At 39.2% G+C, this 26,859-nt stretch overlaps 3 protein-coding genes across 5 annotated transcripts in view; 2 read left to right on the plus strand and 1 right to left on the minus strand.

Annotated features, from left to right (window-relative positions):
* Positions 1-2,311, plus strand: part of agbl4 (AGBL carboxypeptidase 4) — a 288,623-nt gene extending 286,312 nt beyond the window's left edge. For both annotated transcript variants that reach the window (XM_044199149.1, XM_044199150.1), the window contains 2 exons: positions 1,607-1,700; positions 1,876-2,311. In XM_044199149.1, the coding sequence (XP_044055084.1) occupies positions 1,607-1,700; positions 1,876-1,981 (200 nt within the window). In that variant the 3' untranslated portion in view covers positions 1,982-2,311. The remainder of the gene's footprint in view (positions 1-1,606; positions 1,701-1,875) is intronic.
* A 494-nt stretch (positions 2,312-2,805) lies between these two features.
* spata6 (spermatogenesis associated 6) lies at positions 2,806-16,849 on the plus strand. Of its 2 annotated transcripts, XM_044199153.1 has the most exons (11): positions 2,810-2,983; positions 4,112-4,249; positions 4,836-4,884; positions 5,013-5,054; positions 5,194-5,318; positions 6,939-7,019; positions 9,705-10,160; positions 11,385-11,463; positions 11,793-11,833; positions 12,313-12,452; positions 15,123-16,849. In XM_044199153.1, the coding sequence occupies exons 1-11, from the start codon at positions 2,900-2,902 to the stop codon at positions 15,229-15,231; spliced, it is 1,344 nt and encodes a 447-aa protein (XP_044055088.1). In that variant the 5' UTR covers positions 2,810-2,899; the 3' UTR covers positions 15,232-16,849. The 2 variants fall into 2 exon arrangements, with proteins under 2 accessions (XP_044055089.1, XP_044055088.1); XM_044199154.1 differs by lacking the exon at positions 12,313-12,452 and having other exon boundaries at positions 2,806-2,983.
* dnttip2 (deoxynucleotidyltransferase, terminal, interacting protein 2) lies at positions 15,936-24,985 on the minus strand. Its single transcript, XM_044199148.1, has 8 exons — positions 24,879-24,985; positions 24,278-24,485; positions 20,967-23,047; positions 19,169-19,307; positions 18,845-18,940; positions 18,458-18,622; positions 18,112-18,221; positions 15,936-17,113 (listed from the first exon to the last, which is right to left on the minus strand). Exons 2-8 carry the CDS (start codon positions 24,350-24,352, stop codon positions 17,023-17,025), a joined length of 2,757 nt encoding a protein of 918 aa, XP_044055083.1. The 5' UTR covers positions 24,353-24,485; positions 24,879-24,985; the 3' UTR covers positions 15,936-17,022.
* Between the last annotated feature and the right edge of the window lie 1,874 nt (positions 24,986-26,859).

Here is a 26,859-nt window from a genome sequence, read left to right on the forward strand (position 1 = left end):
CTTCATTGACTAGATGAAATTTACTTCTGTTAGCGACATTGTTCTTATTTATCTGTATTTACTATATCCTCACTCTTGGTGATTGGAAACATTGTTGGCATTCTGCGGTTCCCTACTTACATTATCTGAACCAGATTGTCATCATTACTTGCTCTGCTAGCCTAATGATCACAGGCTTAGCAACAGCACTCATAGACACTCAGCTGTTTTATAAAAGCAGTGAAGTTATTGATATTGTCCCTAATGTAGTGAGGGACAACTGGGCAGGGGGATGATGTGTGCGCTCACCTCTGAATTTAAATAAGGCCTTGGTGAATAAGTAATTGCTTTTGTGTGATTCATAACAGCATCATGCATTTGGCTGATGTGAGTGAAATGCAGTTGATTTAGACTCACTTAATTCAGAATGCAATGTGCTGTACCTTCAGGATTTACACTGCTCATTTCTCAAGTCGCTAGTCCCTAGTTATTTACTGTACCTCACTGAGTGTGTTGGTGATGACAGAGGGGATGTTTTTAAGACTTTTTTTCAAATATTACTTTCTGTTAAATGTGTCCCAAAACTAAGTTGTGATTTAGTGGTTTGAATGTGTCATTCAAACATACATCACAGATATTAAAAATTATGAATGTCTTCCATCTTCATTCGTTTTTTACCTGTTACCGTTTGTTAGAAACTTTACTTTGCAGAATTTTTAGCTTTATTTAAGGCTGTGGGCCATTTTACTCCCTCCTAGCATTGTTCTTTTTTTGTATTTTCTTACCCTTACCCTTCATACACCCCTTTTTTTACAACAAACATTTTGACTTGTCATAGCTGTAAAAGCACAAGCAGAACTAATAACAATAACAATGGGTCCATTCCATAAAATATTGCAATGCAGTGCAAATACAGTCATTTAGTAATGTTATTAGTTACGCCTGTGTTTGACAAGTCAAAATGTCTGCTGTAAAAAGGTCCCTTCTACTTCTAAAGCAATATTAACTGATTTTGGCCACTTGGGGACAGCACAGCAAGCTGTAAACACAACATTGACATATTATTACCTTATAAAACATAAACATGTTAGCAAACAGTTGCCTATTTACACATCCAGCAAACACAGAGCAACATTAACAACATGCTTCTGACCATCTGAAGTCCAAAATTCACTCTCTTTTAGCTAGTTTCTTTAGTTTTTGGTCAACTCCTGAGGGAAATATTTTGCTCTTTAGCTGCTAAATGCTCCACTATGTTCACCAGCTAGTCGCTAACTTTGTCTGTCTGTTGTTTGGTGCAGTACAGGTAGCATACAATGGTTTTATCAATGCTTTTTAGCTAACAACAGCTGTTAAGAGCATTGCGATTAAACAAAACCGTAAAGTTACGCATGTAAAACCAAAACAATTAGCTGAAAGATGCTAAAATGCTCTGTTGAATGGAGAGACACGGCAGAGTGATAATTCTCTGTGTAGCTTTAAGTTTCACTCCACAATGCAATGCAATGGCTCTGCGCCTCCCCAAAGAGGCCACTATCCAGTTTGGGAACCACTGATGTAGAAATGTTTTGACCGATGTTACCTGAGGCTCATCCAAAGACAATTAGCTTTAACTCCCTGTCCTCAGACATGAAACTGGGCAGGAATGTGGCTCGAACCTTCCTGGATTACTACAAACTCAACAACCTCATCAAGGACAACAAACCAACTGACATTCAAAGGTAACGCAGTATAGCATTGTGAATAAATAAATATGAAATTAAATCAATTATCCAAATATGATTTTCATTTTACATGTTGTTCATACTCAAGCAAATTAATGTATTTTTGTTTAGCTATTTCCTGTACTATATCGTACCATATCAGGCATTCATATTAATATGTTTTTATCTCCAGTTCTGAGGCGAAGTCCCACACAGGTGACGGTAACGGAAAGGGCAATGGTGTTGGCAGAGACGCAGCAGACAGAGAGAGGGAGAAGAGCCAGGGTGTCAGGCACTAGACAGACAGACGGACGCAGACTGAGCATGTATAAAATGCGGAGCACCGTAGCAGGAGGATCCTTCACACTTCATTGCCGTTAGAAGCGCCACATCTCCCTGGCTATAAAGACTTATTTTCACAGATTTGTAACAGTGGGATGACTGGTACTTGCAGAGCTAAAATCAGAGTCCTCCTGGGTTATTTGACTATAAACTACAAAATGTGTGTGACTTTAAAATGTGGACAATTGAAAGCCAAGGAAAGACAGACTGGTAACACATCTGAGGCCTTCATTCAGCAGCTCCTTTTTTGTTTATACAGTAGTAAATAAATGCATGTTTCTCCTCTGTTACTGACTGATTTTATGACTTAAGTGGATGGTGTTATTGTCTCTGTTGGTATTATAATTAGTCATTAAACACTTAATTGTAATGTTGTTGCTCTCTTATAGCAATACTGAGAACATTAATGATTGCTTTTATATAAAAGAGACCTACAGTATATATGAAGAACATCTTGATAGTCTCTCCAGCTGTGTTGTTACATTGTTCACATGTATAGATCTATTTATGGCCATGTAGGCTTTAGCTCCATTTATGGTGTTGACTTAGCATGCACTGTTTTATTACTTAACTGCAGATTTCAGGGCACTTTAAACACATTTTGGATTAAATTAAATGTTTAAATGTTAGAGGTAAATGTAACAGTGGCTGGAGCTCAAATGTGTGTGTGTGTGTGTGTGTGTGTGTGTGTGTATATATATATATATATATATATATATATATATATATATATATATATATATATATATATATATATATGCGTGCGCGCGTGCGCAGAGCTTTTGATTTGCCACTTCTTGGTCACATGACTGTACATCCGCTCTGTGACTGTTGCTGTTTGGCAGCTATGACAACGAACTTTGAAATTTGGATGAATGGCTTCAACGAAGAAGAAGCTCTCCTTCTCTAAAGTGCATCAAAGGTCTCTGAAATGTACCGTATACTTGGACATTCAGAAAGTAAGTGCGTCCTAAACTGACCAGGGCTGGTAACGTCACTGTAGCTTAGTTAACGTAAGCTAGCTAACGAGTTTACATCCTTTTCCCTTTAACGTTCCCCAACTACCGTTAATGCTAACTAAGGTTAGATTATCCTGATAAATAGGTTTAAATGTTGTAGACAGATGTAACTAATTTACTTAGTTCACAAGAAATGCCTTTTCCTAAATCCTCCTGAACATTAAGAATTTTATCGAGCATGCTGTAACTTAACCTAGTAGCTAACTTTTACCAGTTTGATCCATTTGGACTAATCTGAATAAACCGTTAGACGTCGTGATGATGACGACATGAACGTGTTTAAAATAAAATCTTAGCTAGCTAACCTAGCTAACTATTCAATATTCACTATCAAACATTTACCCGAAATTTTTTTTTTTTTCCTGGACTTCATGTGGATGGCATTATTAGTTAATTATGGGGGCAAAATAAACTTATTTAACTAACGTTAGTGCTTTTTTTAATAGTTTGTTGTAACTATAGTGTTTTTATTTCTGCAGTTCACAAAGACAGAGCCAGCTGAGATATTTTCTGTAGCCAATTTATTTTTTGCTTTCTTACTCCACTCATTAACTAACAATATGCCCACAAATATTGATCCAAATGGTTAAAATGTAAAGCACAGTTAAGTTACAGCCACTTTGAGCGTACAGATTTTTAAATGTTATGTTTCCTTTAATGTGCAGTATCTGTGGATTAGTTGTAAGCTGATTTGGTCTCATTTCCACTTGGTATACCAAAGTAAATTCAACTTAAATAGTTTTGCAGATTAAAAATAAAAATTAAATCATGAACTTTATTATGCTAGTTGGTAGCAGTAAAAAGGTCCTACTGATATTGATACTTCCTCAGAGGCTTGTACACCTGTGGCTTCTATAGCTGATTTTTAAAATTTTAAACTTTAAACCCATTCATGCTGTCATTATGTATTCAAAGTTACATGTGCCATTTTTAACAGGGCTCAATTATTTCTAATAAAGTGAAAAAAAAATGTGTTAGGAAAGGCTCTTTTTGTCATAAGATGGAAAGAAATCTGCCAATAAAGGACACATACAACTGTAGTCACCTAATTACCCTGTTTGTGTGCAGGTCACATGTCCAGGAGTGCTCCTGTCTAAAAAGAACGATATCTACCTCAGCGTGTGTATCATGGGTCAGTACAGGAAGACTCCCTGTTTGCCACCTGTGTTCCCTTTACTCTTCCACCACAAAATGGTATTTGTCAAGGTGAGAATTATAAGTATGTATTACAGGAATCAGAGCTGCCTCCATCACTTAGGCACAAGATGTAGAATAACTTTTTTTTCCCAGATTTGGCGAGAGAGATGGTTGGACTATTGGCATATTTTTCCAATATCAAAAATGAATGCACGTCTTCATGTCACATCCCAGACCTTATGTTGGCTCCTACTAACACCTATACATTGTACCTTTATCTACAAAAGACTAATGGTCAAGAAATCTCCATCCTAGCAGTTGTTTTCTCTTTTTTTGTTTCTATTTGAATCCTCACCAATCAACCAAACTTTATTTCTAAAGCACCTTCCAACAACTGAAGCTGAACCAAAGTGCTGTACAACATTAAAAACAAGATATAAAATAATAATGATAATAACAAATAATAATAAAGTACAAATACGTCAGCTTATGACTTCTGTTCTTCTCTCTTCTACTCTCTCTTTTTTTTTAAACTGAGGATTTAAACCAGGCCTTCTTTTCCCTGGGGAGAATGGCAGAGTTAGATACTGGGCTGTCTGTCTCATCTTGTTATAAGTATTGATTTGCTTTGTCTGTACTCTCTCTGTTTTACCAGACTTTCCCCGGCATTGTTGACCCTGCTGATGTAGCTGACCTCCTCGAAGGTAAACGGCCGCCTGGGATTTGCTTCCTCATCTCTTCGTCCTGCATCCTCTGCTATGCAAGCTTATAGGCTATTAGCTGGGATACTGATCATTAGCTCACAGTGTATTTGTGCTTTCCTTCCTCTTAGCTGACACAACATCTTTTGAGCTGATTCAGTTGGTGCCTCCAGGTATGCTTTCTGATGATGCCATATGGGCATGTTAAGTCCCAACTCTATCTAGTCATTACACTGCAAAAACAGGATCTCTAACTTGGATTGTGAGTATGTGTGTGTTCTTGTTTACTGTCTGTCTGTGTATGATTTTTAGAGGGTGAGATCCTAGCCACGATGGAGGAAAGCAGCAGAGATTTCCTGTACCCTGGTCCCAGACTGAGCTCCAGAGAAGGAGCTGCAGAGAGAGAGATACTGTTGAGGAGATCCTCCTCATTTCCTGTAGGCTGTTTTCCATTTATTCCTTTTATTTATTTATTAATCCTCCTTCCAACACCTGCACCCATATTCATCTAACTTCTAAGAATTACACTTAAGAAAGCTCTAAAGAGTCAACTGAGGAGTAAAAAAGTTATTTGCTGAGTGTGAGCAATAAGACACATTTATCAAGTGACTTACTCCAACTCACAGCACAGTGTAAATCAGAGATATGGATTTACCCTACATCTGCCATATTGTACATTCTTTTTAAAGAGTAGTATGTTATTCTGCAAAAACATATATAATTAAAAGATTTTTAGGGGAGAAATAATAGGAAATTGGCTGAAATTGAAACAAAATCTGCTGTTGGTACATCAGAGAAATCGTATAATAAGGAGAAATGAGTACCACATTAACAAGTGGCGACAATAAAGATGCAAAGTGATTGCAAACAAAATCAATGTCAGATTTATTCTTGTTTAATGCAAAAAAGGTATAAGTGTTGTAAGATCCTATTAAATGTTCAAATCAAATTCAAATAATAGGCTAAAACTACTCTATTCTTAAATTGATTGATTGTGACGAATGATATTTTGTACAATCACACAGAAAACAGAGGTGTGCTCGCCTCTGTTTCTGTACTGCAGTCATCTAGGATCTACTCATCTAGGAGACCAATGGAGCTCTCCTAAATTCAAGAATATTTTCAAATTGTAAGAAATTTGATAAATGACTTTTATTCTTAAATTAGCAGGTAGGAGTAAAAGTAAAGCATTTTTACTTTCTTCTTTCACTTCAGTCCAAATTTTACTTTTAGCAGTTTGATAAATATGGGCCCAGGTGTAACAAATATATTTCAAGCTTGCAAGGGTACCTGAGCTACTGCACACTGTTGAATTAGTTAAAGGAGGGATGTCAGTTTAAACATTGCTCACATTTCATAGCGACCCCACATTGTGCTCGCCATGTGATCCAGCTTGATTGGCACCAATATTATTCATAGACTGGAGAAGATTGTTGCTTTCTTTAAGTGAGTCTCCTCCTAATCTCTGTGGCTCATATGTCTGAGCACATGACGGACAGGTACACTACCAAGATAACCAATTCAAAAGCACTGTCTCGTCTTAGACAAAGTAAAGTAGTTTATTCAGAAAAGATAGCATTTTTCCATATAGAGCTGTCAACCTATTCAGACAGAAAAACAAATCGGAGAACTTCCTCTCTTTTTGTCGTTTTTGCCTTTTCCTCCTCCTCTTATATTATCACTTTCTCTCCCTACCTCCGCCTCCTTTCATTCCTTCATCTCTCCGTGACTGTGGGTTGCTTTTCTATCCTCACCTTGTCCTCTGAGGCACTAACTGGCGTATTGAAATGTCTTTAAACACCATTCCCCTCACTGTTGCTTTTATGTGTTTGTGTTTGAGGCCTACATAGCAATTTAGATGTCTCTCTCCAAATGCCATATTATTTAAACATCACTGGAGACTTTCTCTTTTCTGCAATTTGTTTTTCTCAAGCCAGGCATAGATTGAAGATTTGTGGTTGTAAATTGTTGTTCCAAGCAGTGCCGTTATCTGTCCTTTTATCTTCATCTCCCTGTTAAAGTTGTTGTGTTTGTTCCTATTGTCCCTCTCCCTCTAGGGAATCTCCCCCAAAGTGGAGTTTGCCACGACATCAGTCATAGAAGTGAGTGATGGGAGAGAAAGCTGGCCTGCCTCACCTGTAAGTGTGTCCTTTTATTACATTTCATCGGTCTGTGCATAGCCACACACACTGTATGTTCAGCTTTATGTCTGTATGTCTGTCATTATACATACATTTTGTTGTCTGTTCATGGTCTTTTCTGAACAGCTTAGACAAAATTTAAATAGTTTAAATCCAAGTCAAGTAAACAGTGTGTTTTTTGGCTTGTGTGACAAAATGTCTGGAATTTGAACTCATCACAGCTACATACAGCATTACTGAGTAAGTGTTGACCAAAGGTAGAACAGTGAACAGTTCATCTCTAGAGGGCTCTAATGAGTGGTATCACTCGCCATCAGATTTGTCTGTTTCCACCATACATACCCATCTTCTATTGTTGCCATGGCTACTGCATCTATCTATCCATACTGGCAGTGTTTCAAGGGTATCTGTTCTCTCCTTGTGAATGTAATTATGGAGAGTCAGATCTGTGATGCTGATAGTGAGGCTTCTCTCACATCTCCAACTAGCTGGGAGTTTACACAATGTTTGTCACAGAACCAGTCAGTCAGTCATTTTTTTACATTGACTATCCAAGATGAGGGTCACCTGTACCTCTGCCACTGTGTCCTTGTGGACTTTAAAGGGTAACTCTGCTCAGCTGCATAAAATCACATTTTATGTTTTGAAGAATTTTCTGACTCTTTTCTCTCTTGTCTTCCTCTGTCTCTTCTTTTCCTTTTATGTGCATTTAATTTCCTCTTTCATGGTCTTGTGTGAATCTGCATACATGTGTGTAAGGTGTGTGCAAAGGTAAGCAGATGGATACTGGGAGGGTAGAAGAATGCTCCAATTCTAGATTGAAAAAGAGTGTTACTTACAAAAACCCAGTGAGAGTGAAAATCTTTCACAAACAGTCCTGTTTGCAACATATGATCCATCAGACAGCGGTTGGCATGTTGTGCCAAAAACACTAGGTTTCCCAGGTGCAGTAACCTAAGCTAAACTATTTGTTTAAATGGGATGTCATTGACAGCGAAGCAGATTGTCAGAGTGTTCTCCTGGCCCCTCAGGGGGATGTCAGGATCAGAGCACCGCTGTGGCTGTCAGACAGTAGAATTTCTCTATTTTCTCTCTCCTAATGGGTCTTCAGCATAGGCATTTCCCTGACTGCCTGCCCGCCCAGCTGACAAACCATATCCAGTTTAGAGATTTAGAGTGATAGCAACTTCCGAAAAGCCTCTGAAACTATAGTGACGAATATACACACAGCTTTTGGCAATGTCTTACTCTTTTTTTTTTTTTTTCAGCAGATTTTTTGGTGTTCTTATCTTTTGTTTTCTTACTCTCACTACCATTTTATTCCAAAAGTCATTTTTAGCCATGCTAGCAGCATGGGGTGGCAATGTTGGTCAGTTGGTCCGTCTCTCTGTCAGCTTTTCAGCCCACCACTTTAGTTCGACTGAAATATCTCAACAATTGTTGGATGGAATGCCACGAAATTTGTTACACACATTCACGTCCCCCTCAAGATCAATTGTAATCACTCTGGTGAGGTTTTTCATCTAGCACCATCTTCTGGTCAAATTCTTTGATTTGATTATTTTATTTTTTGTCAGATACTTTGGTTAAATACCTGCAGAACAAAATACATTCCCATCAACCTCAGGTGTACTTTGTGTTTAGTACTGATGTAAATGTTAGCATGCTAAAATGTGAAACTAAGACAGTTTTGTGGTAAAGATTACACCTGCTTAGTGTCAGAATGTTCGCATTGTCATTGTGCGCATGTTAGTATCATGGATGTGATTAGCATGCTGAAGTTAGCATTTAGCCTAAAGCACTGCTGTGCAGCCTCACAGAGCCGCTAACATAGCTGTAGACTCTTAGTCTTGTTATTATTTATCCACATCCCATGCTTTGTTGAACAGTGTCTTTACCACACAATACCAACAGTGGAAATATCAGCTAATCACATCAGACAAGCCTTCACCACTCAGTTGGTGACAGGAAAGCTGACTGAGTCTCAGTGGCTGCCCAGCGACAAACAGACAGAAGAGCTGAAAGAAGTCAGATAGGGTGGTAGATGTGGGGGTGGGAGAGTATGCTTTGCTTAATTCCATTAAATTAGACCATTCTCAAATGGCAACTTCGATACGGATTTATTCATCCTTTAGTTTCTCTTAAAAATAGTTTTAATGTTGTGTGATTTCCCTTATTAGCATTTAGATTATCTTTGTTTTACAGCCAGGTAATGCCTCTTTATCATATTAGACTGGAGATGGCCATCAAATGCAATTAACATTTTATCTTAACGTATTTATCCTCGGTTGGCATTACCCGCAGGAAGTGGGATATTGCATCGGAGAATGATGTTAGTGGCCATTAGAGTTATTGAAGTAATTCTGCAGAGGTTGTCTCCATGGCAGTGCTGACTGCGAGAGCTGTTGTTGTAACACTTAAGCTGAATGATTTAGCTAATGGTTTAATGGTTTTGTCTAGGGAAAGCAAGTCTGTGTCGAGAGTGAGAGCAGCTGCCTCAATGGCTAAAATGGCTGACGCTTGTGTAAAGGAACAACATTGTGGTCTGCAGAGAAATCTAAACTACTGAGACAAATGTTATGTGTCACCTCAAAATGGAGACCTGTGATGGTAGCGTGACATGTTAGAACAACATATCAACATTTTTCTTTCTCTCTCTCTCTCTCTCTCTCTCATATTCAGACCCTGCACCCCCAGACTTGCTGTCTTTCTCCAGTGAGGCCATCTTTAACCCCATGCAGAGAGAGTTCAGCAAAAAAGTCTTCACGATCTAGCAGGCATTTTTCCAAAATAGATGATGCGAACTGTGTCTCTTCGAAAGGTGGGAAGGAAAAGCTAAATGTTGAAGCTAGATTTACAAACTCTGCTCCGTCCTCAACATCCAGACGCTCCCCTTCTTCATCTCCATCTGGCCACAGTCCCCAGAAAAACAGGAAGGAAAGAAAACGCGTTTCTCCCAGAGTTTCTGTCAACTCTGGCTACCAGCAGCCTACAGTTTCCTCAAGGACACGAGCCTTGTCCCCGTACACCAACCGCAAGATGTGCCAACTTTCAGAGGACGCCCGGCAGAGGCTCAGCCATCTCCAGCTGGGGCCTCACCACTTCAGGAAGGAGACTGAGAGCCAGCCACCCTTCTTGGTTGGTAACATTAGATATATTCCTCCAAACTAAAGGCTACTGATAAAAAAGTGATATGATGGTTTGTTTAATGCCAATAATACATGTGTTCTGTGGACAGGGGTTATAAAATTAATGGGATCCTGAATTGATGTAGTTCAAACCTCAGTGGGAGCTTCCCAAAATTTAACATCATCTAGTGGCCAGATTAAGTGGAGGGCATAATAAGTGTGTTAGCAGTGTTAATCTTTTTACCTGAGCCGTTAATGGATTTTGACGTCATTAAAATGTTTCACTATGTGCGCATGTAATATGGCCTATTATCCTCAATGAGGGGCTTGAGTATGCTTTAATAGCACACGTCCTGGATTTAGGCTGGTACGCAGTTATTTGTTAACACTTTAATTATTGTAAAATTAATTATCACTGCTATGAGAGATTAGCATATAAAAGGGGGTGATTTTCTGATCACACTGCCTTGGGGAATATACAGTTGATGGACATGAACAACACAAACTCTAGTTCTGTGCCCCTCCCTCTGCTCCCCACTGTATTCCTGCTTCTTCATTTGCATCAAATCTAATCCTGAGGTATGAATATCAAAATCCACTAGAATGCTGTTATTAAAAGAAATGATTAGGTACAGAGTTGTTTGTTTTTGTTACACACATGAATGGAATTTACTAGAATACAACAGGCATTTTATTAGAGAGGAGCATGTTTTTTCCGCCCTGGTTTTCCTGGGGGAATCTTCTGTCGACAATTAACCCTAGTAATTGAGAGTCAAGCTGCAATTAACAAATAGATACCTAATGAAGTAGCTTAGCCCCATGGTCAATGCATTATCAGTGGATGTTTCAGAGCCTCAGCTCCCTGTTTGTTTGTGTAGAGTGAAGCACATTCCTACAGAAAACCCATCCTATGTTCTTTGAGATTCTATAAAAATCTTGTCTTTGTTTTCTTTATACCTTTTTGCGATCTATTTTGTGATAAATAATATTAATAAGCGGAGGTGCATGTACTGTTGAAGAGTAATTGAGGTATATAGTATCAGTAACAATAAATAAGAAAAAAACTAACAAGGGAAAACTAATATTGCACGGAAGTAGTACACAGAATATTGCACAATTATTATTAATTATGGCGGAGATGTAATGCTCAATGACCAGTTTAAGTGTTACGTTTATGATATTGTTTATGATATTGTTTGACAGCAGATAATTTTTCTGTTGTGTTTTATGCCAGGTCTCTCTTTGCAGTAGTGTCTCTGGGTTGGGAACTCCTTCCTCCTCTCCACAGAATGGTAGTATGAATCGATACTCAGGTAGGCCTCAGCACACATGCAAAAACGAATACATGTACTGTTATGCACCTAAGGCCATGCTATACTTGCTGCAGAAATAACTGGTGGTGTAATATATCAATATTGGTTGTGTTGTCTTGTGAAAATGTGCCAATTTTCTTTTCTGGTTTGATGCCTTTGTTTGCATCTTCATGAAAGCATGTGGTGAAGTCTTTCAAAATGGACTGCATTTACATTATTGGGTTGTTGAGCTTGTTTGAAGATATCAATAATGACTGATAATATGGCTTCTGATATTTTTGTCATAGCATAATAACGGTGCAACACTACACTTGTCTTTGTCATTGTAGATTCTTCTCTCCTGGGGAGTTACAGACCAAGAACAACCAGAGTAAGTCTAATTATAACAATTCAAACCAACAAACTCAAAGAGCTACTGTTTTGATTCAACAGTACTTCAGTAGCATAGAGTTAGCTGTTCAGATATTGTGTAGGTTGCTTACATGACGCCGTCACTGTACATACACATACTCCAAACCAGACTTACCAAATGATATATTCACACAAATTGCAGTGTTTTAGACATTTTGCTCTTCAAAAAGTATTCTGAAGTGATTCCAATGTATCATTTTCATTAAAACTTATGTTCTCATTGTACCCACTTTTACTGGAGATTTCCTTAATACAGTATTGTGAACAACTTTCAATATAAAAGTAATGAAATATTGGTAACATTCAATGTTCATGTCTCTATAAAGCTATACCATGCTTATCCTGACACTTGAGAATTTTATCAAAAAACTATCAAATGTATTCACTAGTTAAAACTGTCACTTAAATCAAACCCTGTTGCCCTCTGACCTCTTCCAGATGAAGTCAGGTTCTGTGAGGGTCCAGCCATCTCCAGAGACACAGTCCAGACTTGAAGCCCAGACCAAAAGCCCTGCCTTAGCTCAGTCCACCCTGAACATGTCAAACTCCATAAGTCCTCTGAATTCCCTCAGAGAAAGGTAAAATCTCTAGATAATGCAACCTTTCCCCTCAACCTGACCTTGAAAATACTTGAAAGCTTTTGTGAATCTTTTAAATATTTGTAAAATGAATGGATGTGTTAAAATCAAAACCAATTTAACAAGGACCAAAAAGCAGCTAAATCTTCAAAGAACAAAAACTCAAAATTTTCTCTCAGAACAGAATCCTAGAACCAAACACATCGGAGACGGATAACATTTCTCTCATATTTTATTCTTCATACTCTCCAAAGCCAAAATAGTTAGCTAGTTGGCAAGTTGCTGTCGGGCGTCACTTGTGTACGTGTGTGTGTGTGTATGTGTGTATGTATCAGAAGTGGGTGGGGGTTCATTTGTGATGAATGCCTGCATACTGGCTGCTCTTGAATGAATATACAGATAGTATCTTTATTCAACGGAAATATTCTACACTGGACATTGGACTTTTAAAAATTAGAAGTCAGTCAGTAAATAAGGACATTCACAGATGTTTTTGTCCTCAGCAGTTCAGCAAAATGATTATCAATGTAACAGCCATAAAATGTGATCTTAACTTCCTAATATATACTTTTGATTGACTAGGCTCTAAAACAGGTTAGCGAAACTGGTTGCATCACAAGCCTCCATAGCTTTCTGCTGTTGATGTTATGTTATGAAAAACAGCAGGAAGCAAGGAGCAGTGGTAACTAGCATGCTTGTTTATAACTTGGTGTTGTGGTAAAGTGTATCTTCAGATGTACATCAGTAAAACACTCTCAGGATCACCTCAGTCATGAGTTTGTTTTTACTGGCCACAAAACCAGCTGATTTTCTTCACACTCTTGTCAAAAGCATAATCCTTATTGTTGTGGTGTTTGCCCTGAATTTATCCTGATCCATCTGTGTAAATCATTGGTGTTTGCCCAAAAGATCTTAAAAGTGAAAAAGGCACCTGTATGAGTTTCCAATTACAGAACACGGCAAATATATGGCAATCCCATGAGACGATAGTCATACACTGCCGCTGCTTTGTGTGTGTATGTACGTGAGCTCATACACATCCAATCTTTAATTTTGATTACACTCGACAGGCAGGATGAATTTCCCTCCACCTCTTAAATTACAGAAGCTGATGTCTTGTCATGTTTGTTCATTACTGAGAGAGGAGGCAGAGAGAAGGGAAAAGAAAGAGGAAAATGGTATTGATTTGTGTTTCAGCTTGAGTCTGATGCATTTGACCCAATGTACGCTTTAATACATTCAGAGAGACCTTGTCATCGATCATGGCAGCTGTGAGTTAAACACACCGATGGGACCGATGTTCCATTTTGTTTGTTTGTTTGTTTGTGCTCTCCTTTCCCCTTCCCTTCTGCTCAGTCCATAAGTAAACATTAAAATCAATAGACAATCTTAAACTGCAAAGTAAATTGTAGGAAATGAATGATACTTTTCTCTCAATTGAAAACGCGACAGGAGTTGCAGGGTGGGAGATTAGAGTGGGCCTTTATAGATTCCCTCCGACAGGGAGAGGGGCACGTCTTACCACCAATCTTTGATCTATAAAGAAAATGACAGATGCCAGTGGCGAGTTTGCTCCCTAAGCCTCAGTCTATTCATGTCTCTGGATGATTTGTCCTTGATGACTTTTTGAAGCAGGTAGCGAGTTTATCTGATTACAGATGAAAAGCTTCCATTCCCACTCTGCGAGCCAGGCCAAGACACCAGCCAGTCAGTCAGACAGTCATCACCCCTCCACTCCCAACAAATAGACATGGATGAGAGGCAATACTGGAATTCATTACTGTTCAATTCTGTCTGTCTGTCTGTCAGGGTGAGCTTTTACTTCACAACTGCCTGTGGTCGACTTGCAGACACATTTATATTGCATTGATGAAGCACATTTATGCCTCCAGTTGAAATGCACAGTTGGTTCTGTCAATTGTGAAATTACTTTTTTTTTTTTGCACCAAAGGTTGAATGTAGAGGAACCAAAATCTTGTTGAAGACAGTACACCTAAAGTGTGTGTCAAGTCAGTGTTCTGGTAGTTTCAGCTTTGCATCAACACTCATATAGTATGTTATGTTACAGCACAGACTAGTGGACAAAAGGAATACCTGTCACAACATCTTCAACATCAATATAGGCATTGTTTATAAGTTTTGTGATTTAGATAATCAACTACTTTTCAAACAAAATATTGTATGTGTGTATATATATATATATATATATATATATATATATATATATATTCTAAACTTAATATCTGTTTCATGGAGTGTTGATTGCACATAAGTAATTTGACGATGTCACCTTGTCTCTGGAAATATGTGATGGGCATTTTTCACTATTTTCTGACATTTTATAAACTAAACCTTTTTGTCTTGTGAGCCCACACACACACACACAAATATATATATAATTTGCTTTCCTCTCCTGTTAATTATTTTGCGACCCCTCAGACTCATCTTTTGATGCTTTGTGGGGCCCAACCCTCAGGTTGGGAACCACTGGATTAATCGATAATGAAAACATTTTTTAGTTGCCGCCCTAATATGATCACAATATTCTTTCCTGTCAATACAAAGCTTTACGTCAGCCAAACTTGGTGCAGATATATGTGACTCGAACTCATTTAAGTAAGTTGTTTATGGGTTTTTAATGTGCCAATTCTTGGTGTTTGTTTTCCTCAGGTTCCAGACCAGTCAGCCCAGTCCATCCTACTGGGAGCAGATCCACAGCCGAGTCCAGCGGATTCTGCAGACACACAAAACCACCTGGGACCACCAAGTGATCTTTTGAACTTTTAATTTACCAATCTGCCCAAAAGGTGACCAAACAACCGAGTTTACAATACAAAGACTATTCACTGTTAAACCAGTCACTAATAATGCATACTTTCAATTCAAAGTTAAAAGCAGATATTGACTTTAACCTGCCATATGTCTGAAGGAGTGAATTCACACACACACACACCTTTTTAACCTAACGATTTTATCATTCAGTGAGTTGAACCATCTCTCACACATGTATCTTCATTTATCTCCCTTTGATGTTCATTTAAATTTCAAACCATCCTAAGCGCCTGCTGAGCCGTGTTTGTCATCGTTAGTCTTTGAAAAGGCAGGAAATTTGCAGGGGTTACATTCAAAAGCATAGCAGCCCTGCTTCCCTCCCACCCATCAGCTGGGCTTTTTTTTTTTTTTTTTTTTTTTTTTTAAACGCCCCGATGGTGAAACCAAGCAGAGACGTCGTGAAATTTCTCTAAAACTGTGTGTGAAATTGGCAGGGTATAAAGAAGTAACATTTTGTGTGTGTATGGGAAGGAGACACGGTAGACGTAAGCTGCAGCTGTTAAGGGCTCATCTCTCGCAACACAAAGAAAAGCAGAGCCAGCAGCTACAAGAGACTGAAGAGATTTGAGAGAGAAAGACAGAGAGAGAGAGAGAGAGAGAGAGAGAGAGAGAGAACAAAAGTAATCCTGAATGAAAGAGCAGGAGACAAAGGAATTTAGCCTTAACGTATATTAAGACGGTCATTCAGATTAGTGTTACATTGAAATGTCTTGAACATTGAAAATGAAAACTGTATGTAGCGTTTGTATGTATTCTTTATAATAATATAACACTTCATCTGTGTGATTTTATTCAACCACAGAAGCTGAATTACATCTTTTAATCAATGCTAATAAAATGAAATGCAGCTTTGATGCAGTGGGTACACTAAATGTGCAGCCAGGAGGTATTCCTCTCTTTGACTCAGATTGACCATGTGTCCATATCTACTCACAGGCAGAGGAGAAATGTCCCATCTCTTATTACAGACAGAAGTTAGAGTGCAAAAAATGTTTTCTCGCAAAGTCTACACAATAGGTGTATCTCTTAACTTCTGACAGTCTGTAAATGTGTTTTTCGCTGAATCTTAACAGAGACAGTAAAATATGTCCGGGTATACTACATGTACTTCTGTTCACAACTGCTTCGATGTCTTTATTACTGGGGACAGCATTTTCTTTTCTTTTTAAATGTTCTGAAATCATGACATAATTTAACTTCCACAAGCCCAGTCTGCATTTTCGGGTTAAGGTAGCTCAATTTGAAAATTCATATACAGACCCATTAAAAAAAAAAAAGTGACAGTATTACACTGCAAATTATGTTTAAAATGATTCAATTATAAATTGAGTTTGCCTTTAAATGTTAATATTAGCAGTAATGATACATTTTCAAACATTGTCATGTACAGGACATGTTACAGGACAAGCCATATTTTCAGAATGTGATGTTTAATTAAACATTGGTGCCAGTCAAAATAAAATATTTTAATGTTCATTTGATGCATGAAATCTTAGAATGATTACTGTGCAGCAAAATGTTTGGAAATTGTCCATTTGATTAAAAATGTATGTTTCAGTTGTAAATATGTATATGGTTTTTCTGGTAACTGTACAAAGTAATGACTTTTTAATATCAACTTGTATCATCTTTTTTTTAATAGTCAGCTTCTTCATGTATACCTCCTGTTGAACTGGAGTTGAGAATATCAGTATCTATGAAAAGCCACTCAGTCAGTGTTCGTCACAAGTCTTCAGAATTACTTCTTATGGAATTTCTTCTTGTTCCTCTTGCCAGCTCCTTGTGCTGCTCTCTCCGTTACAATGTGCTGGTACTTCTTTTTGTTGTTGCTGTAAGAGAAGAGGAAAGTATATTTTATAGGTCTGCATTTTTTTCCCCAAGTTGATACACATTTAGGGATCAATCAACGTTACTTTGCAAAATTCTTTTGAACATTTTTCATAGTGTCTTTATATTTGGTTGTTTAAATTAGAACCATTTCAGTAGTGCCACACAAAGAGTTGCTGTAACAGAAGAACGAACACCTCACCAGAGGAGCCTTGCAAAAGTGCAAGACTCCATTATATACAGGTTTACACTGTCCATCCTGGCCCTTCTCTGAAATGAACCACACCTGCATTGGAACAAAGCTACACACTAGGTACACTTGACAATACACACCCTGTATACAGAACCAGAGCATGTTTCATGTTCGTTTAGTTCCTTTTTTTATAGCACAACACTATGATGTGGTGTTACAATGTATTCTGTGACCCATCAGATTCTGTAACCAGAGGAGAAATTTCAGTTGTATTGCCACAGCAAAGATTTACCATGGTTACATACTGTATTTTGATAGCAGTTATAAAAATTGTGATGGTAATAGATTTGAAATATGTGACCTTACCTAAATACTATAGATAGGGTCACAAACGTGACAGCAGACATTGGTTTACAGTATAGATTTGTCTGTACATCAGTAACACCTCACCTGTCAAAATTTGGTCAAACCATCAGTCTATCTCATAGTTGAATCACTAGTGTCACAGGATCTGATGGGTCATCGATTTCAGTCACTAATAAATAATATTCAAGGATATAGAGAGGACCAGATAGAGATCAGCAATAAAGTGTCAGTGTAGACCAGATGCACAATGCTCTACTAGTTAGAGTCTACTAATACAGGTGGTACACCTGCATAAAATGTTAAATATATTCCTGCCAATATAAAAACAGCTGGTGTTGGTAAGCTATCTGTGGGAGTGGATTTTCTTTAGTGGACACTGAAATCATGCCAGAGATGTGACATCATAAAGCCACATCCAGTTGTTGTCTATTTTCAACTTACTGCCTGAACTCAGCATCAGCCAGCAGCTCCTCCACCATGGTTCGCTTCCTGTCCTTCTTGGGAACACGGGAATGATAGAAGTCGACTGCGCTGTCCACCACTGTACCAACCTGTATCACATACAAACACACACAAAAAGTTACACTCAAATACAGTACTCAGTTTGATGTCGATAATCTATAAGCATAATTCCTGTGAGTACTGCAGAATATATTAGGGGCTTCACACATCCAACTACAAACCCTTGCAGGGAACTGTTACATTTTGAAAATTAAGAGTCATGAACATTGCCTTGTTGCTGAAGAGGGTGTTTGAGGAGCAGGTGACTCATGTATTTTTTACTGACCTGAAAATATTTGGGAAAGCCATCTCTGTCATTCTTCTTGTAGAACCTCTTGGGATCCATGGAGCCTCTCATCTTCAGGACTTGGAGGTCTCCTTTCAGCTCCTGAGTGATCTCGGGGGCTTTCATGTTAAACCAACCATCTCCTGTTGATTTCGCCCTCTCCACCTGGGAAAAACAGTAATTTCAATTATTAAAAAAAAAAAGAATTTTAATAAAATAAGCTGTTGTGATACTGTATTTATAATGACTACATGTTCATGTTTTATGGTATAGTATGTGTCATCACAACTGATTCCACAAATGATAAATGATTCAAGTGATAAAACTTAAAAAGTAGATAGTTGCACAGAGAATCTATAAACCAAAGCATTACTTTCTAAACCTTACTCTGTGTTTCATCTTTAAGGCTTTTTTGGATTCACTGTATGGAGGCACTGCATCCTTCTTTTCAAAGTCTGGTCCAATCACACTCTTCTTCATCACCTGAGGACAACAACAAAATAAAAACTGCAACAATGCAAAGCACCAAACTCTATCAACACCCCCACTACACGGAGATAAAAGGCCAAAGTCAAAAAGAATTTGGAGACAAACCATGAATAACACCATCTCCGGTGTTATTGGATTTACTCGTCCTTGCATAACTATAAAGTTCATTCATTCTGCGTCACAGATCACTTTCAAAAAGAGAAAAATCAATCACTTATTTACCTCATCTTGGATCTTCTTTTCCTTTAGTTTTTGCAGTGAACTGGAGACAGGTTTTGATTTGCTGCCATCAAAATTGATGTATAAACCCCCAAGCTCCTTCACTCTGATGCCAGGGTCAATACGGCTGGACATCTCTTTCCTGGAACAAATTGGCAGAGAAAAATCATCAGGAAGAGCAGTCTCATTTCACCATTTCTCACAGTTATAACACAGTTATAATAATAATAATAATAATAATAATAATAATGAGTGTGGCTGTTCTGTCTATATAATATGCTCAGTTCCCAAGTCTGGTGGTTTGCCAACAATGAACTGATCCACTAACAACAGGGTTCAACATTAAGGTTTGCCCAGTCTTCAAGTGGGTCAGAAATCTACTTGCCCGAAGTTAATTTTTACTTGCCCCTATATAAATTGTTTTATTTATTAACGGTTATCAAATAACAATAAAGACTGAAGTTAACTGTCATGTTTAATCTTCATAAATAAAGTAAATGAATCAGAACAAGGACACAGTGTGTCAATAGATGCAAAGCAACAAACATTCTTGCATATCGAAAATGGTATGACACTCCCCCCTCCTTCTCCCTAGAGATGGACTCCTTAACTGTGAGTGATAAATTATCTAAATAAACTTTGTCTTTACCTGCCGCCATTTTCTCGTGAGTAGGGATGGGTATCATTAGGGTAAATCGAGTAATCTCCACTGCAGCCTGTATGATCTGCTGACCACTGCCCTGCGTGTGTGGAGAAGCTCAGCCCAACACAGACAGCAGGACAGGCTGCAGCGAGCGTGATAATACCACAATCTTTAATGATTTAGCCCCGGGGCCCATTTAATACCGGGTTTCGGAACCCACCCCTACTCGTAAGATGCCTTACTCCTTAGCTACTTCCATCATCAGCTCCGGAAGTTGCTAGATTTACTTGCCCCAGGCAATCGGTCAATCCTTATTGTTGAGCCCTGAACAAGTATTGTCCGTGTTCCTGATACATCTTATTCCTCTGTACCATAGAGCTTCATTTTTGTCCAAAAACTATTAGAAACACATAAATGAGCCGCAACGCTACTCAGGGGGACATGTTCCTGCATTACCATGAACATGGGCCCTGTAGTTTATTTTGAGACAATCCCACAAACACCGTCCTGCTGCCCCAAATAGACACTAGAGCACAAAATGTGTATTAATCCGCAGCTGAAAATAGTCCCCAACAAATGCACTATTTGCTAAAAACTACAGTGCCCGGCTGTTTTACAGAATTATTTTGTCATTACCATGAGGTTGCCAGGCAACCAGTGAAGACTCCAGGAAGACACTGTGATATAACATGTTGATATCATCAGTGAGCTTAGAGGTGCTGGTAGGTGGGTTTTGTTATCAGAAATACTTCACTGATCCCCAAGGGGAAACTCTTTGGACTCTTTGTTATGTTTGGACAGAGCCAGACTAGTTGTTTTCCCCCATTTCTAGTCTTTATGCTAAGCTAAGCTGTTTGGCTGCTGACTGTATCTTCATATCTAGCATATAAATGTGAGAGTGGTATCAATCTTCTCATCTAACTCTCGACAAGAAAGCTAATAAGTGTATTTCCCAAAATGTCGAACTATTCCTTTAATGGGATTTGTTGACAATAGGAAAAATATTATGTAAAACTTTATCCTTTAAATAGTCATATATTGAAGATGTAAACAGTTGTATATTGTATCAAGAAAAACTAAACATTTACATTTCCGTTGATGTATGTGTGTGTATTGCTAAATGAACCAATCTGAGGCTGCCACCTATCATATACTTACAACTGAGGATTTCTACTCGAGAAGAGGATCTTTGCATCTTCGTCATCATCATCGTCATCCCCCTCCTCATCCACAAACTCCTCATCTTGCTCCTCCTGCTTCACTCGAGCGTTCGTTGTGGCTGTCTCCTCCTTGTAGTAGTGTACATCAGCCGCCTCTCCGGGCCGTGTGTCAATCATAAACAGTCCTTCAACCGATGTACCTGCTGCTTCAGACTTATTGGAAGGTCGGACTCTCTCCTCTACACTGTACCCCAAATCCTCATCTTCTTCCTCTTCAGAAACTTCCTTGTCCTCTTCAGCATATTCATCTTCATCCTCGCTGCTATCCAGCAGGCTGATTAATTTTGTGTTCTGGACAATGACGTCTTTAGGTTGCTGTTCAGGGCCAGAATCCAGTGTGATCTTGTGTGGCTGGCTGGATGTTACTTGAATGGACTCAACTTGGACCTCAACCACCTGCTGAGCATCTCTATTCAAAGTGCTGACTTCCATTTTCTCCTTCTCACTAGGCCGGGTTTCCACAACAGCATCCTCATCTCCCTGTGATGGGTGGGTGTCCACATCAGCTACTTCTATAGCTTGGTCCTTCTCTTCAGTCTCCCCTGTGATCTCAGAAGTCATCTCACATAATGTTACCGTGACTGACTGGCAAGGCTTTAATGGTTCTGATGGCCGGCTTGTTTCCTGCATCATTTCCATCTCTGAGGTGTCCCCGTCCTTATTTTCAGCACACGGCTCCTCCTGCTGGTGTCCAACAGTCACTGCAGGTTTACCAGCAACTTCCTCAGCACAACCAGGACTGTCTGATACTAGGGAAGACACATGGGAGTCTTCCACTCTTATTGTATCTGTCTCATCTGATGCGAGATCAGTACTACGAACACCATCTTTCTCTTTTTCTTCAAATGTTTGGCTCTTATCTTCCTCCAACAGTGTGCAGTCTGCGTCCTCAGCGATCACTGTACTTTCTAATCTAGAATCGTTTAATGAAGTGTCTACCTCAGGTGGCTCCACAGCTTTTTCTAGAACGATACTAAGATCCTTGACTGAGTGCCTGGAGGACGGAGCACCTCGACTGCTGTTCCCCGAGCCTGTGCGGCTGCTGCAGGGAGTCCCTCTGCTGTGGGTGGAGCAGGGGCTGCCAATCGGGGAATGCATGTCAGTCAGCTCAGAGTCCGAGTCCACAGCTTTGGGACCTGTGGATTGGGCCTTTCCCCGTCTTCGAGTCATCATACTGTAAGTGGGCCCTGACTCAAACCCTTCAGAGTCACAAGACTGGGGCTCGCTGACATCTACAGTTGCTGCTGCCTTCCTTCTTGTTGCCCGACTCCTTCGAGCGGTTGGGGCAGGGGAGAGAGAGCTTTCCGAGGCTTCGTCTAGGTGGATGGGGATGGGACCTGTTTGCCTTCTGGATCTTGTAGCGCTGCGGGTGGTGGACTTAGAAAATCCAGCTCCTGAGACGCTGGACGTCCAGCTGTCAACATCTGAGAGCTCTGAGTCCTCGGTTTGTTGTTTGGCAGATGATCTGGTGCGAGCAGCTTTTTTCTGACTTCTGGTGACTCTCTGTGATTCAGACACCACAGAGCTGCAGGACTCTGTCTCCTGCACCAAGTCGACCTTGATGTCTCCCACCTCAACATGTGCTGGGTCAGAGCTTTCAGGAATTGTCTTCCTCCTTGTGCTCCGACGGCTACTTTGGCCAGCTTTTGATGTAGATACTGCAGAAGAGCATGATTCCACCTCAGATACCTCCTCGTCTTCCTGACTTACTGTGCAGGGCGGTCTCCTCCGCCCCCTGGTGCGTGTCATTGGTGGTTCAATGTCGGACACCACAGAGCAGCAGGACTCCACGTCCGATATGTCCGCTTCGTGGCTGGAGCCCACAGGTGTGGATGGCTGCTCTGGACTGTAGAGTCTGGACGCTCTGGTACATCTTTTCAGTGAGGAGGTAGGTGGGGATGCCTGATGTCCTCCCCTACTTTTTTCAAGCTGGCTGCTGGTCTCCACCAGGGCATGCTGGGTATGGCTGTCTGCTTGTTTAGCAGTGCTCCTGGTTCTTCGACCAGTAGAAGGAGTGGCCTGTGTGGCAGAAATAAGACATAGTTAATAGTACAGTTGGTTCTACAGCAAGCTTGATCTCAAAGGAAAAGGCCGGTGCCATTTTAAATTTTTCCTATTGTTGACAAATCCCATGAGAAGACTAAAACCAACAATGTGCTCGTCCATCTCTCAAGTCTTTCGGACTTCCCCAGCCTGTCTGTGGTTCTCAGCCCAAGCCATTAATATTTAAAAATGGGTCACAAATACATAGCTTCATTAAAAAAAAAAAAAAAAAAAGGCTAAATAAATTCCTAAAAAACTGCAGGGTTTCCTTTTTTACCCCCAGTCGTTACTCACGCGGGAGTATGTAGTGTATTTGTCTGGGACTATTTTCAGTAATACTAACTAATACACATTTGGTGCTCTAGCGAGACTATGGGATTGACTCAAAATAAACTACAGTGTGTGTTCATGGTAGTGAAGGAAAATGTCACCCAGCGCAAAGGTGGGACTCATTGATGTGTTTTTAATAATTAATGGACTATAATGGAGCTCTATGGCACAGAGGAATAAGCTGTATCAGCTGTTAGCTACACAGACAATACTTGTTTGTAAGATCAATTCATTGTTGGTTTTGTTTATTCCAGAGCATTTGTTGACAATAAGAAAAATAAATAATATTGCAAGTCTGACTCATAATCTGAGGCAAAACAATTAAGTGCTTTAACAGTAATGAGTACGACCGTAAAATCAAATTTTAAGGAGGATTTTGAGGACAGAAAAGGGGATACACATGTTCTCTCACTTTAAGAGTTTACAATTTGGAGTCTGCTGATTAGTTTGTGCTTTATGCTGGTTAAAAGGAAAACAACAGTTGTCCAAGTTTAATGAAATGAAAGCACGTTTGATGGATTCAGTATTTTTAAAATCCAAGCTAATTCAAAGCTGCGTTGAAGTTGGGCGACACACGCTGAACTCTGCTCAAACAGGACTTGTGTGCTATGTTCATTAAGCACTGCGTGTATGGAATCGTCTAATCTACTCAATGTTTTCTGTTTTCCCGTGTAGCTAACGTTACTTTTCCACTCGTGACACAACAACATCGAAAAGTTTACAAACTATGAAAGGGCCGATGGCGTCCACGTGAAGTTCGAGCAGCTGCACACACCAGCTAACAGACACGTGACGGGCTTCATTCACCTCGGACTAAACCTTTACATGATCTGTGAACGTTTGCAAGTTTAAATAACACCTCTCTTTCATACATACCTGAACATCAGAAGACTGGTCTGGGTTTGTTTTACTTGGGGAGTACACGCGTACTCCTCTCCTGGTGGCCACCATCTTGCCTGCTGGCTCCTCTCTCACTTCCGGTGTGAAGGGCAGACTCAACTAATCGATGAACGGATTTTTTCTTTCTTTCATTCACGCATTCAACCTTAATTTAAATTTTGAGGAATCTCTGAGGGCATGCTCTCTTTTTCAATGATGTCGAGAGTACAAAAGAGAATAAATACACACAAAAAATAAGTAACGAGAAAACAAACAAACAGACAGCAACAGAACACAGTTAAAAACAATTACATTCAAGTGTGGAGTAGTTTGTAATCATGGTTTTAAATGGACCTATAGGTACAAATGAGTGTGTTGAGTTTTAGTGTGTGTTGTAAAATCTCCTAAGTGTGTGCAGCACCAAAACCAAAAGCAGTTTTCCCAAATTTAGTGTTTGCACGCGGAACATCGAGCTTCAACCAGTCGCCAGAGTCAAATAATGACTGTGGGACCAGTTTAATAAGGACGCGATGTATTGTGGCAAGTTGCCATTAAGGGCTTTATAAATAAATAGAAACCGATGTCTGTCACGTCTTACTGTTAGAGATGTCCACCCAACCTTTTCATACAAGATGCAATGATGAGGAGAATAACTGTCACTAAATAAACAAGTAGTAATCATTTTTCTTAGGGCGGAGTGATGAACTGAATCCAAAGGTTAAAGAGTGGAGGCAGAGGCGTGTCTATAGATAACGTCACCTTATCCAAGACAGACAAGAAGATGATCCGCTTCATACTGAACATTGGAAAAGTAGCTCTGTTTCTGTACAAATATCCAATTTTCTGCCGTAGCTTGCTGACAAGTGTGTCAATGTGAAATTTAAACGTAACTTTTTGATCCAGCCAGATACCAAGATATTTGTACTCCTGTATATTTGAAACCCTCTCAATACCCCATCCATTCATAGTGGTAATATGCAAACTAGTGTCCATAATATCTCTGGCTCTAGAAAATAGCATGTATTTAGTCTTGCTTGCATTGAGGAATTATTTTTTAAAATTTCAAATAAAAAAATGCATCTTGCAATTTGTTAAAAGCTTGTTGTAGTATCTCAGTGGCTGTATGTGCAGTATTTGCAAAACAATACATAACTGTATCATCCGCATAAAGATGGGCAATTTGTTATAAAGGATGTAATACTGTTACTATAAATTGTGAACAAGACAGAACCCAAACTGAACCTTGTGGAACCCCTTTGACAGTAGTAAAAATACAGAATCACACACTGCTGTCTATGAGACAGGAAACCATTTACATTGACTTATAATCAAAACCAGTATCACATTGACTCTGTAGGAGCATAGCATGATCAATAGTGTCAAATGCTTTTGATAAATCAACAATGAGGGCAGCGCAGTATTTCCCTATGTCAACAGCAGAAACACTATCATTTAAAACCAAAGTAATAGCAGTGGCAGCACTGTGTTTAGCTCAGAAATCAGACTGGAGTGGCCATAACACCGAATTTCTTGAGAGGAAAGATTTGAGCTGATTATTAACTAATGACTCCAGGACTTTGGCAAGACAGGACAGTTTAGAAATTGGCCGAGATTACTTTCATCACCACCCTCATGCAGCAGGACTACATGTGCAGATTTCCACACCTGAGGGATAACTCCAGTAGAAATGGAGAGGTTAAAGAGATATGCAATTTGTTCACCAATATTTGGGGCACCGAGCTTTAAAAAATAAGGGTGTAGTTTATCCTCCCCTGTTGCTTTCCTGCAGTCAGTAGCTTGAAGTGCCTCCTTAACAACAGAGGAGGTGAAGGCCTGTAGGGTGAACTGAGAGGTATGGTTTAGGAGGGCACATTAGCCAAAAGCTTACTATTAACAGCAGATCCTGAGTAAACCATATCAGACTGATTTCCAGCAGCAGCAAAATGTGTGTTGAAAGCATGGCAAATCTCTGATGTCATATTTATTTGGCAGTCATTAAACGCAACATGAGAAGGACTAGATAGAGCAATAATGCACTAGTACAAGTACTGTACTGAAAATGTTAGTAAACGTACAAATTATTAGCAAAATGTACTTTAAGTATCAAAAGTTAAAGTGCTCAATGTAGAAAAGTGTCATACTACTATATAAAGTTATATGTAAATTTTATGCACTGCTAGGTAGTTTAAGCTATATCATTGCATCATATTTTATAAGCTGATGATGTGCTTTGTACATAAAATCATCATTGGTAAAATAACAAGTAACAATAGCTGTCAAATATGTAGTGGAGTAAAATATTTCACTCTAAAATGAAGTGTAGTAGAAGTAGCCCTAACCCTAACTGTTTAACAATACACTCAACTGTGAAACATAACCTTTCAATTAATAAACACAAATAAGGCAAATCATTACTTAACAATTAAAATAACTTTAGTATAAATTAAACAAGTTTACAGCATGCTTCTGACTCAGCTGAGAGCTTTATTTAGCACTAAACCAGCTCGTTTTAATCACTTCAAATCTAGACTCTTCATGGAGGAAATTATTCTCCAGTTTTTGTCTTTACAGCTTAACTA

The sequence above is a fragment of the Siniperca chuatsi genome, linkage group LG6, assembly GCF_020085105.1.
Source record: "Siniperca chuatsi isolate FFG_IHB_CAS linkage group LG6, ASM2008510v1, whole genome shotgun sequence".
In the NCBI taxonomy this organism is placed as follows: domain Eukaryota; kingdom Metazoa; phylum Chordata; class Actinopteri; order Centrarchiformes; family Sinipercidae; genus Siniperca; species Siniperca chuatsi.

Coding starts and splice junctions, on each gene's coding strand:
- spata6 (XM_044199153.1), top strand. CDS start 2,900: ATGGCTTCAACGAAGAAGAAGCTCTCCTTCTCTAAAGTGCATCAAAGG. Junction 4,250..4,835: donor ACAAAATGGTATTTGTCAAG/GTGAGAATTATA, acceptor CTGTTTTACCAG/ACTTTCCCCGGCATTGTTGA. Junction 5,055..5,193: donor GATTCAGTTGGTGCCTCCAG/GTATGCTTTCTG, acceptor TATGATTTTTAG/AGGGTGAGATCCTAGCCACG.
- dnttip2 (XM_044199148.1), bottom strand. CDS start 24,352: ATGGTGGCCACCAGGAGAGGAGTACGCGTGTACTCCCCAAGTAAAACA. Junction 19,308..20,966: donor TCGAGTAGAAATCCTCAGTT/GTAAGTATATGA, acceptor AATTTGTTCCAG/GAAAGAGATGTCCAGCCGTA. Junction 17,114..18,111: donor GCTGATGCTGAGTTCAGGCA/GTAAGTTGAAAA, acceptor CTTCTCTTACAG/CAACAACAAAAAGAAGTACC.